Source organism: Dromaius novaehollandiae, chromosome 2 (assembly GCF_036370855.1).
Source record: "Dromaius novaehollandiae isolate bDroNov1 chromosome 2, bDroNov1.hap1, whole genome shotgun sequence".
In the NCBI taxonomy this organism is placed as follows: domain Eukaryota; kingdom Metazoa; phylum Chordata; class Aves; order Casuariiformes; family Dromaiidae; genus Dromaius; species Dromaius novaehollandiae.
This window is the reverse complement of record NC_088099.1, coordinates 92,587,869-92,600,912: the sequence shown is the minus strand read 5'-3', so window position 1 is coordinate 92,600,912 and position 13,044 is coordinate 92,587,869. Positions and strand designations below refer to the sequence as shown.

The window sequence follows — 13,044 nt, the reverse complement described above, 5'->3', positions numbered from 1 at the left end:
GTGATGCACACATGTATCTATGAGGTCATGTGTATAAAAGAAATACAGTAGTACTTAATGTGGTGGTTTTTTTAAGTAGTGGAAAATGTTTTAATGATTTTTTTTTCCTAGAGACAGTACATTATGTTCTATCCTTAGGGCGAAAAACACAAACTGCCTATTTTCATGAGGAATCCTACAGAAGGAGGAAGGGAAAGTATTATGCAGTGTAGCAAGGGTATAGTAGCCATTCCACAGTGATTACACATCCAAGCAAAAGCTGTTCTAGAAAACTCAAAAATATATTGGAAGCGGAAAACAAGATGTGTGAAGTGTTTCCTATTCCCTCCCCATACTTAAGACAACCAAGCAAACAGAGAGGCTGTCATGGAGTTTAAATGTAAACCCCTGCATTCGTTACTGCGATCGTACTTCAGTGGCAGGTGACAAACATGTAAAGTACACATGCAGAGTAGCGAGAGGACTTCCTGCGCTTATTAATTTTGCTCCCTCAAAACTTTCAGTTGATTTGCAGTGTGTTAGAGCAGTCCAGTTGTACACAAAACAGAAGTGACTGGAAGCACTAAATCATGCAGCAGACCTTCAGGAGTTAATGTGGCCAAATTGAATTGCAGCCTGAATGGCACCTTAATTACAGTACAAAACAGTTTTTAGTTGTATACCCGTAGTTTGTGATCCAAAGTCTGACTCTCCTTTACTTTTTTGTACCTGTCATTCAGCCTGTGGTGGTCAAATGATGAGTGAAATCAATCGTCTGGAAAAAAGGGTCTTTTTAATTTGGAATTTAAATAAATGAAAGAATCTGTACAGTTGTTCAGCTTAATTTAAGAGCAGGATGCAGTCTGGGGTGTAATGCTCTCATACCACAAGGGAATCAAATTTGTATTCAAGTCTCCTTTGCCAGCCTGTTTAAGCGTTTATGATAACATCAGTAGCTTGGTAAATGATGTAATGGGAGTTAAATCAGGATGACCAACATAAACATCTGTCAGTGCATGTGAACATTTGATGTATGACCCTAGGGCTCAGCACAGCAGTCAGTTTTTTGGCAGTCTTTGGACGTCAGAGTCACTAGAGGTTGCAGGATCACACAGTGGAGAAGATATATGCCGTATACTCTATGCCATTAGCAAGTAATTGGGTACGTGATCTGGTTGGTTCATATCTGGTATAGCACTTGGAAACATGTCCCTTCCAGTAACTCATCGTGAGCAGAACTCATTCCCGTGCTGAAATTAAGTGCAAGGCGTCAGCATCGTTGTGGTTCTCAGAATAAATCTCAGATAGCCTTTAAGTGATGCATAGGCTTGTGCTGGTCCTCTACTGAGGACTGTTTTACAGAGAGAACTGGTAACATTCTGGGTAGCCACTTAAAATGAGATTCATGGACTGATTCACACCCAAAATGTAGACTTTAGCATTTCTGTGACATTAATGTCAGAGGGGTCAATTCTTATGTTCCGATTATGCTGGTTTTATTTTCATTCAAAATCATCCTGTCATCATGTTCTTGCCTGGATTTGTAATTTTCTGAAAGTAAGCCAGCTGGTATGTCCATGTTCCTCATTAATCTTTTTTTTTTTTTTTAATGAGATTCATATGGGAAGTTAATATTATCTTCTACAGATCAACGTGTAAGTTACCGAATGTATATGCCCTCTGCAGAAATGGACAAGAAGGATATGAAAAAAACACGTTGCAGAGGAAACACAGAGCCCCCTTAACTCTGCCTGGCTCAAGAGCTATGTTTTGGATTAAATTGTGCTTTGAAGGTGAAGCCTTTGGCACAAAGGTAACACCTATGAGAAACACCTGAGTGAGCGGTGGGGCAAGGTGGATAGAGCTGGTTCTCCTGTTGCTGACAGGAGCCTTGCTGTGTATTGTGGCTTGATGTGTCTCATGGAACATGATATATGTATACATGTTCCATGTATATCGTGGCTGAACATAAAGACCGTGGTTTGGTCCCAGATTTTGCTCAACAGTGTGGGAAAGAAGACTCCTGTCTTCTCCTCCGGTGTGATCACACAGGCACACGATGCCAGCCCAACTTACATCCTTCCCGCCTCTCTTCTCACTTCAGATATTTTAATGACTCTGCAAATCACAGTAGTAACGTCTGGGATTGTGTGCCTGGATTTCCCATGCGTTTCTGCCGATGGCTGACCTAGAAAAGAGAGAAAAGTCTCCTCCTGGTGAGAACAAACAGCCGTTCTCTGGGGTCTGGGTCATCACTTGGCAGGCACCGTCGTGGAGAAGACCAGCATGGGAGCTTGAACCTGCCTAAAGACTACATGTTCCCATCTGCCTCAAGAAAGATTTTGTTTTAATATGTCAAGTTACATGAAAACTATTCCCATTCACATTATATCCTTGCTGTTATAAACATGATTGTTTTCCACAAAAAATAGGCATATTTGAATATTTTACGCCTTTTTAATCACTTCAAGGGCCTGAATTTTTATAATTTGCTTCAGAAGAAGTCTTTTATTTGTCTTGAGTAAGTACATGAAATAGCAAAATTAAATATCTCATTTCCATGACTTTTCAAAAGAGAGCTGGCAGCATCCCTTGTTTTAATTATGAATATAATCTAGATTCTGTTTACAACGAGAAGAAATGGCAGTTAGATATTACTCCAGAATTGTTAGGATTTTTTAGAGATGAAATGCAAACCTTTCAAGAATGTAACCGAAGCTCCATTACTTTTATATAAATTTACAAAAATAAATACAAATATAAGCTAAAATAAATGTATTTTAGCTCTTTAAAGAGGCACTGTCAGCTTAAAAAAAAAACACACACACACAATTAGCTTGGTATGTTTGAATTACAAGTGCCAGAACAGCACATGATTATTCTAAATGAGAGAAAAGACTGAAGAAAAAAAAACACCCTGCCTCTCACAGACAGATATGCGCACATGCAGCACACATGCATAATTTGATTTTTACAAAGTATACTGTCAGGTCACCTGTTTCATCAGTTTTCTCTTTCATTTGTGCACTGTTTTATATAAAAGGAAAACTGCTTGTAAAGTCAAGCTTTTTAATAATTCATTCAAAAATGATTAGAGTTCAAGGGGAAAGTCGTTCCTTTAAATGTCTGAGCCAAGTGGGAAAAGTACACATGTATCAGAGAATAAAAGCCACTTCTGCAGAGAGCAAGCAGAATACCTACCTTATGTATTGTATATTTAAATTCCCTATTAGGGCCTAAAAATTAGGCTTAAAATGGAATGTCAATAGTTACTGTCTCTATTTGGCTGCTTGTCCCATTGGTAAATTTTGTTTGTTCTGAATCTCAAAAAATCCTTTCTTATGCAATAATGTTATTTTGTCTGTTTTCAGGGAAGTTCACAAAGACAGATTCCCCTCCCCATTCTTAACATTGTACATGAATTTACAAAAAATACAAGTACTTTGATAAGAACTATGATTTTTGCCCTTACACATATTGTGTCTTCCCAAAACAGGGTCGAAAAATTACATTTGGGACTCATTAATGTTTTTCTTGCCAGTGGTGATTTTAACTTTCTGTCTAGGCTCTTCTCTACTTACTATCCCAGCAGCATCCCTGAGAAATGGTATTTATTTTCAGCTCCGTGTCAGGCTGGGCTGGGCTGTGCTGCGCTGACAAGGGTGGTACCCAGCACTGCAGGGTGTTTGGTCTGCGGTCCAAGGCAGCAGAGATGCTAAGCAGGGCCCATGCAATTGTAACTAAAACAAATGAAATGGTGCTGACCGCCTTGGCAGCATGGCATTTCAAGGCTGGGTGAGGAATCGTGTGAGGGAGCTGATGGGTGGGCATGGTGCGGTACAAGCGGCAGCTCCCAGTGGACAGAGTGAGGGGGGCTTTGAGCCATTGGTAGGGTTGCGCCTGTGCCCTGGGAAAGTGCTTGCAGGGGCTTTCTTGTTTCATGTTTTCCCTCCTTTCTCTTGTGCAACAAAACAACTACCAAGGGCCTGGATTCAACAATGTGTTTAGACTTGAAACTTCCCTTTGAAATCCCTGTCAACCCTTTCCTCACAAATTCAGCTGACACAGTGTAATCAATAGCACTTGAGAAGTCTGAAGCAGAGATTGGAGCCTGTGTACTGTACTGAATCTAGTCTCCAGACCTGTCCACCTGGCCCCAGAAAGCCTTACTGTTAATGAGAACATTTCCTTCACTTCCTTTGCTTTCCAGAAGCAATGTAACAAGCTACAAACTGAATTTCCAGTGTTTTCTGGTTTCTGGCTTTGCAAGTGCTGCTCAGAGCTTGTGTGGTGAGGAAACACCTTTCACATTTCAGTGAGGCTTGGCTGGGACGGTCTGCACTTCCCCTGTGCAAAACGAGTATATTTGCATATGCTTAGCATGCTGACTATCCTAGGGACATTGCTGTGCCTTGTGGTTTGTCACTTGTTCTCCCAAAGCCACTCTTGAAAGAGTGGAGTGTCATTGTCAAACTCGCTAGAGCATGAGGATGCCGCTAATAGGGGATTGAAGCCCAAAAGGTGATGGAGACATGGAGAGGAAGAAAGATAGCACTCATGAAACAGGACTTTGGGCAGCAGATCCAAGGATACTGAAAGGTCAATACTTGCAGATATGGTCAAAAACACCTTGGTTATGGGAAGATGTAATTTCATTTCTTGGGCTGGAACGGCCTTAATGCAAGCCCCTGATGTCGTGTGAGCTGGTTCAAGTATAAGCTCTAGGCACATCAGGATGGGAAGGAGTTTGGCAAGTCCTGAAAGTGTCTTGGAGTTTATCCACCATGACGGAAAGGCAGTTGATAGTGACAGAAGGAACACAGACCTGGTGGGGTCTCTGGTTTTCTCAGTGACTAAGTGGCAGCTGGCCGTGGTCTGCAAGAGACAGAGTTTGATGCTAGGTGCGGTGCCAGTAGATGGTGCTGGAGAATGGATAGCATAGTTCCTGGGTTTCACAAGGACCCATTAAGACTTCCTGTTTGGGGGCATTTTAACAGCTCCTTGCATGCTGGTCTTTGTATGGAGGTCATAGCAGCAGCTGAGAGCAGTCTCAGCTCTAAGCTCTGGGCCAAACATTATTGAGTGAATCTCAACTTCAACATCTCCTGTTAAATTGAAGATGTTTCATGTCTCAAAATTGTTAGTGTTGCTAGTGTAACATTCCTGTACTAAGCATGCTCTAAAACTGCTTACTCACTGGCAATAAACAGTATTATTTTAATGGCTTATCATAACACCTGACAGCTGCTCATTTTCTGAGAAAGGCCAGTATTTATTGCCTTGTAAAATTGCCATTGTGCTCTTCTGTCATGTACTGCCTTTGTCTCAGAAGGTTTGCAGATCTTGTGGGCATGATCTCAGTTCCAGAGGACTCTCACTTGACTTTGGTACAACTTGCATTTTGTCCTAAGTCACGCTTTTCAACCTTGTATTGTGTCCTGATTGCTACAGATTCAGAAGTTCTAGAGTTCATAACTGAGTAGGTCATTACTATAGTGTTTTCCAGTTTAGGTAGGAAAGCATCTATACTAGAAAAAAAACAGTGTAATTTGAAAATTTTTTTAAAATAGATTCTATGTTTTGTAAGTTCAACTATGAGTGATTTTCCATTTTTAGCTTTATATGCTTTTAATGTTCAGTCTAAATTGGGCCACAGGAAAAAGATGGTCTATCTTCAAAGAAACAATTAGGCTGATTTTGTTCTTCAGATTCGTGGAAAACTGTTGTGGGCGTAGAAGTAGCTATCAAACTTTCTTCCATGCTAGCATACAACATTTGGGTGCATGTTGGATACTTCTACTGTGTGGGAGTTTGAAGGCGATGAGCAGCTCTAGAACTGTGTTGGTAATACTAGAGGTGTACGTTTACTACGCAGTGATAAACCTTTGTGGGATACTTTGAAGACAAAAACATGGTTAACACCACTGAATTAGGAAAGATCTTTGAAGAGAAGAGAGTAGGAAAAGAAAGTATTATGTTAAAATGTATGAACTGTACTTAACTGTTCAGTATGTCTTCTTGCTATTGCTTATGTCATGTACTTTTACAATTAAATTTAGAAAACATGACAGTAATTTTCATATACTCGTTTGCATGATAACTTCTGTACATGAAGACAGAATTTATATGCAAAAAGAACTGGCTTATTTTCTGAGTGAGAATACTGTTTTATGTGTGAATAGGCATGTTCATGACTGATCACGTGTGTATGTGGAGTGATAGGACATGAAAATGGCAAGTGATTTGGTTGTATCCAAGCTGGAATGTGGTAACCTTGAAAATCTAGGGCCAAACTGCTGGCAGAACTCCATGGGAATCTTTAGGGAAATCCACAGTGGTTCTGCCAGCAGAGACTCTGCTCTTTGATCCTTAAGGTTGTGTAGGGAGCATTCTTCGGATTTACTAGCAGCTTTTCATACAGCTGATCCAAGCCAGACAGCTACCATCTGCTGTCCATATTTGGTACTCAACAACCTGCACTGAGGTGGCTAACATATCTCACTAGTCCACAGTTTCACATTTTTGGTGACAAAGATTTCCCAGGCTTTGTCTGCTCACGCGGTATTCAGAACCAGGTATGGAGGAGCAGCTATTCAGCTTGTTCAGTGTCCTGAATAATCCATGACCCAGTGCTCGTCTTTGGGGATGAGGCCGTGTTGCTCCTAAGCTTTAGTGTATTGCAGAGTTGGCTTCAGCTAAACGTGGAAAAAACAGGTGTTCAGAAGTAGCTGCTCTTCAGTAACCCACCGTAAGGACAAGCCCTGTTCTTCCAGTCAACACAGTGGATGTGCTACAGGGCTTGGTCTGGGGCTAAATGGTGTTTTATTTAGCTTGATAGTCAGCTGGTGCTTTGATTATTTTTTCTGAAGACCTTTCTTCACAGTTTATGTTACTTAGTGGTTGTCTGAATGGCGACTTCAGAAACATTTAGTTTGGCAGGCAAACTGAACAAGCTTTGTTTAAATAACCAAACAGGTACAGAAGGCTATTCGATGTCTTAAATTGTCAACAAATGATGTTACCTATATATTTTTAGCAAAATCTTTGCAGGTTTCCTATTGCTTCAAAGTCAAATTCGGAGATCAGAGTTGGCTTGAAAGTATTAAATGTGCTGGAGTACAAGTGCTCATATGAGAGTGCTGCAGTTTGCTCCGTGCTGGCAGGCACGGAGTGGCTTGCCAATGGCAGCAGGACCAGTACTTTGGCCTCACAGAAACGTTTCTCTTCTGAGCTGCTGATAGCTCCAACCCTTTTAATGAGTACAAGAAACTAGCAAAGATCTGTTTTGTTGTAGTGTGATGGATTTCATCAGCAGCTAGAAGAGAAAAGCAGTTATTTTAAAAGCTCTCCAGTCCCTCTTCCAGCACAGGTCAATTGGTGTTTCTGAAAGATACTCTTTCTGCATGTTTCTGGACAGTTCCTTTAGCTATCTTCTGTTTTAACATTGAAAAATACAAGAAGTCAACTTGAGTAATGTTCATTAAAACTAGTATTCATTGTACCTTCCTCCCAGCCAGACTGCGATACCTTTGCACATGCAGAGGAGCCGATAGTTTCATGGGACTGCATGGGCTATTGGAGAGGAGCTGCTGAGCAGAAGCGAAGCTGCTGGACTCCAGCCCTGCACTGCAACAACTGTCAGATCCCGCAGGCTGCATCTATGCCTGAAAGACCTATAGTATTTATATGCCTTTTTGCAGCAAATGCAGGTGTTTTAGTACGGTTACTTTGCAGCGGCCTCATTGCTTTTTGGCTCTTTGGGTTTGCAAGTTACGGAGGCTTAGGAAGCCTTCTTGTTTATCGTTCCCTCTCTCATTTTCATATGACTTTTTATTGAAGGCCTGGGCACTTCTTGAGCAGAGTGTTAGATTCAACATTCTTTTTAAATTAAATGTACTGGGGTGACCTAATCAGATGCTAGCTGGTTGACCACAGGAATGGGAACCATGATATTCTGTAATCTAGTTTAACGTTAATTCACTCTTTGACCTTAGGCAAGCTGCTTAGTTTCTGCAGAATGGGGATAATAATTTCTTTGAAATGTTGACAGTAAAGTGAATAAATAAGCAAGTTTTACTCCCTGTGGATCAGGCGTTTTAATTTTAAAAGGAACTTTGGAGCTTCCATTCTGTCAAGTGACTTGGGAGTCATGGGATGTAGTGCAGGCTTCTGGATCGCCGAGGAGTTTATGTGCTTTTGAATACCGAGCCCTATCTCTCTGCTCTCTGTTACATGTGAGGGTTTTTTGGAATGGGGTCAGGGGTTCATCACTTGCCTCCGATGGCTGGGCCATTTGCTGTGTTAGGCCTTGTGGCATGTAGCCACTAGACTGATGGAAATCTCATTCCCCCTTCACAGAGAAATGCGGTACTTAATTCCAGTGGTGTTTTAAGTTTAGAAATATTACATCTTTACAGTAAATAATGATATTAATGAACTCAGCTCCTTAGGGTTAAGTGCAGCAGTTGCTTCCTTTGCTGCTGGTGAATTTGCCTCTTACGCTTTGCCCAAAACTTCCAGTGGGGTCTGAAGTGGTCAACCTGCTGTTTAACATCGCAGTGACAAAACACCTGGTGACAGCAGAGCAACCTTTTGAGTTTTTCATTTTTCAGTTGTGTTTTTTAAACTTTGAAGTGCCATTTATTTTTTATGTATATTGACACCTGGTATTTTTCAAGCCACCTTTTTATTTGGTGGGAATAGCATTAACATGTATTAAAGGCAGAAAAGCCTGAGGAAAGAGTTAGAAGTTATTCCCCAAATGTAAATAATTTCCTAAATTTTGAGCTCTAAAAGCCTGATGTATTTTAAATTGCTTTCCAGAGTGCAAAATGAAACTCAGCGTGGCATTTAACCAACAGTTTACAGAGGTGCTAGTTATTCCACTTGGCTATATTTAGGAGGCCAGGAAACAACAATGACAAAAAAAAAAAGCTAAACATTCTTGCAAAAATTAAAGGAACAGTTTCAGCTATAAAACTGGTGTCTACAGCAAAAAAACACAGCTGCTAAATGTTACCAAATCATGATAACTGTGACAGAGTTACATCCCAATCTTTCTTTAAGACATCTTCACCCATGTGAAGGCCTCTTGATTTAAACAGGACCCTGCAGGAGCACAGGCGTTTATATTAGCAGATCCTGGTAAAACTGGGCTGCTAGTGTAAATCAAGACTTAGTTTTCCATTCCAAAGGGCAAAAAAGGTTATATGAGGGGATGTATAAACAGAAATGAGATGTAAGATGGGAGAAGTAACCGTTATACTGAGACTCCACACCGGTAAAGTCTCAGCTGGAAGACCATGTCCAGTTCTGAACAAAAAAAGAGGTTGACCAGTCTGAGAAGGAGTCCAAGGGACAGCAGTGAGAATGGCCTGAGGCCTGGAGAACATAACCCACGAGGAAAATCAGAGCAAACTCTGCTTGTTTTGTCTATAAGAGAATGCAGAAGGCTGAAGGACAACAGGGTGAGTCTTCAAATAGGCAAGAAGCAGCCGCAGAGCAGAAAAGGGAGGGGCCAAGGGCAGTGGTGTAGGCACAGCAGATGGACCACCTCCAGCTGCTTGTAGGAGCAGGAGAGAAGCCCTACATAATTTCCTGAGGTCCCTTCTACCTCTTTTTTTTTTCAGAGATACCTGCTTAAGGAAACTTAGGCAGATACTCAGCAAAGATGAGACAGCAGAATTAATGTAAGTGAGTGGACAGAACTTGTCCCTTCTTTCTAGCAAATAAAGTAGGAAGAGTAACTTAAGCTAATATTTTGTACTCTGCCTTATGAAGTGATGTAACTTTTACCAACCTTTAAAATACTGATCGTGAACGAGTCAGTGTTTCTCAGGGGCTTTGGTCAGCTGTTCCAGTTTACTGGTCTGGAATCTCACTTTCACCAGCCAGTCTCCTTGAACTCCTCATTTGTTTAAAACCTACTTTACCATCATTATACTGAGATACTGTCATAATAGCAAGGTTGGAAAACTGCTATAACAGATGCTATGTAAATATCTGGGGAGACAGAGTACCTGCTTTTGTAGGTCTGTGGGAAAATTGTTTTCCCAACACAGTAAGGTTCATTAAGGCTGTGATTCCTTGTTGGGGCACATTTATAGCTGCAAACGCCCTAGCATAAACACAGTTTTATCATCAGAAGGGTGTTTCTCCTGCAAGAAAGAGCTAGCGAGCATATTGATGCAAGCTTCCTTCCTTGATCGCTGCCCTCCCCCAGGATAAGCGGGGCTTGTGCTAAGTGAGCTTGCCCATGCAGCTAAGCCGGTGCAGCTACGCCGGGTGACTCCTCGCAGGGCAGACCTGGCTTTGGCCTCGGCTGCTGCAAACACAGGCTGTGTGATGGATCAGAGGGCACCTGGGTGAATAGCAGCATGAGTGTGGCCGGGCCGGCACGAGCGCTCATTGCGTGGCAGGGGAAGGCGACGCACAGCGCTCGTCTCCGCATCCGCTGGCGCTGCCGGGAGCAGAGCCTGGGAACGACTGTGTTAAAGCATGAGCTGACATTTAGCACTCAGCTTTCTCGTCGAGCAGTCCTTACCACCCAACAGGAATTAATCAACGTGCAAAAACGCCCCCTTCACTCCCCCAGCTCGGGCAGGTAGGGAGTGGTTTTATAGCGCAGCCACCCTCTTCTGCCCGTCCTCTCGCCCACCCCCAGCCCCTCAGCCTAAGCAGCTCAGCAGAAGTGGTAAGTCACCTCTAATTAGGTCCCTAGCTGCTTGCCGGACTGATTTGGTTGTAGTTTTTAATAATAGGTTATTTTGCTAGCAGCTTTACTTTCCAAGTCTCTTCCCCTTCCAGCACCCCTAGGTACAGCTCTACTGGATCAGTTACCATCTGCTCCAGTGTTTGCATTTAGCCTGCAGGGCCTGTGATCTCAGAAATATTTCCTGTAAATGGAATCTCTCATGCCAGGCCTGTCACACAATAGATATATAATTGGATAAAACCTAAACTGAAAACAACAAACAAAAAGAAGAAAACTACATGTTGTGCCATACACAGTGTGTGAGGCTGTCCAGAGTGGGATACGCTCCTTGTTTATGTCTGAAGCTGCTCAACTATCTTTTTTACTCCCCTTTTCTGCTTAACAAAATAAAAAATTAACGTAATAACTAAATTCCATGGTGCATTTTTTCCCCACTTAATATCCAACTCGAGCAGTGTGCAGAGCATTAGCAGGGCAGCATATGTGGCTGCAACAAACTCATTTGCTTCATTTTAAGTCTGGATCCTGGCCTTGGGTAGTAGGTAGAGCCTGTGTGGCGTTTGCAGATCTTGCTCCTGCTCCTCACGCTGACCACGCGCAGTGTTTCTCGTCTGCGGGCAGGCAGGACGGCGTGGTATCCGGGGAGCACGGCCAAGGAAATAGCCGGGTAGCCACAGGCAGCCCTTCCCCTGTCAGCAGAAGCAAGGGCAAGTGTGGTGAGTGATGTGTCACTGCTTTGTACGGAGGAAAACACGAAATGACCTTAAATCCTTTAAATCGAGACCGAAGGCCTCTGCAGGCTCTCCCGGCCCTTTGCAGCAGCCTGACCAATGGTGATTTGGGGCTTTGGGTGATTTGGGGACAGGAGGTGGCCCAGACCAGGAGGAGGCTCGGGCACGATACGGGTTTGCCTAAGAAGCAGTCCTGCATCCACACCGAGTGTGGCCCTCGGTGACGGCTGGTGCTTTCCACCTCTGTGAAGTGCCAGCCTGTTTGCAAGGAGATGGAGGTGATGCAAAACACCCAATGTGATGAATCCAAGCCTAAACTCCAGCAAATTTCTGATGAAGTAAATCAGAAATTGATCACTGTGATTTTCCCTTTGCTCATACCGGGAATTTTCTTGATCATCACTGCAAGAATGAACGGCGTGAGGGGTATCCACCTTGTTATTCCAGTAGTAATAAGCTTACAAATATATTTTCTGTTTTGACACTAGTCATAGCATGCAAAAGCTACTCAGAAATGCATTGCAGAACATCAAAAAAGGAATTGAATTCAGCTTCAGTCAAGACCGGTAATTGGTTTTTGTACTTAAAAAAAAAAATCCCCAACCAAAAGCTGCTCCTCTGTCTCTGGAAGATAAAAAAAAGCCCTGAGTTTGGATTTGAGTGCCCTCCCTTAAAGTAATAACAGTGATCCTAATAAAGGGACTGATTTATAAATTTTTCCCAACAGACTGTGCCACGACGCTATACAAACTTAGGCTTATTTATGACAAATGTAGTCTAAAGCATCAGCTACATAACCCTTGAATCCTTTTTAATTCCAACATAAAAGGATTACATTTTATCAGTATAGCTTATCTCCTAGCACTCTGCCTTTTTTCTTGCATCATTTTTTGAACCTTGAAAACATCCTTTTTCTTTTTTCTTTCTGTTTTTACTACTGCCAGCTATTTCTAAATTAAGAGTAAAATCCTAGTGCTGTTGCATTCAATGGGATATTTGGTTGATTTTCCCAATGCCAGCATTTCATCCATAATGCTTACACTTAGGCCCGTAAATTCACCTGCATAAGAAGGTGGCCTGACGTTTCACAGCAACTTCCATTTGCCTTTGATTTAACTGTAGATTTTGTTCTTTGGCAAAAAAATCAGGTTCGATGTGGCTTAAAGAAACAAACAAACTAAGCTAGAAGCAACTGAAAATACATGCCAGTTCATAAAAAGGGAGCCTTAATCTCTTTGTGTAGAAGATTAACACCTCCTCAGGAGTGCTGTAATGAGATTGATCATTCCCTGTGGTACTTCAAAGACATGCACTCCTCAAGATCTTTGCGGTGTAACTTGCAATATCATTGGAAGCTTTGCTTTTACTGTCCATCCTGGTTTCTTTTAAACCTGTAATGAAGAAGTAAGTGGAGTATTGTATACAAATTTTTATCCTTAAAGGAAAAAAGTGCAAGTTGCATAAAATTTGGGGATCTTTTTATGTCACTGCTTCAGGACTTTTGTGTACTATATTAGTGCATTTCATGCTGCAGAATAAAATGGACAAAATATTTTTTAAATTCAAGGAGACTCACACCATATATTTTTGTTGAGCTGAAGAGCTGTCATTCTTTCTAGA

At 41.9% G+C, this 13,044-nt stretch overlaps 1 protein-coding gene across 2 annotated transcripts in view; it reads left to right on the top strand.

The window, feature by feature from the left end:
- Positions 1 to 13,044, top strand: part of BCL2 (BCL2 apoptosis regulator) — a 96,907-nt gene that overhangs the window by 15,250 nt on the left and 68,613 nt on the right. Inside the window, exon 2 of one of the 2 annotated variants that reach the window (XM_026115638.2) lies at positions 2,084 to 2,360. The exons of the other annotated variant lie outside the window; for it this stretch is intronic. Within the exon in view, the coding sequence (XP_025971423.1) occupies positions 2,084 to 2,092 (9 nt within the window). The 3' untranslated portion in view covers positions 2,093 to 2,360. Of the gene's footprint in view, positions 1 to 2,083; positions 2,361 to 13,044 lie in introns of those variants that run through there. 2 annotated transcript variants of the gene reach the window in all.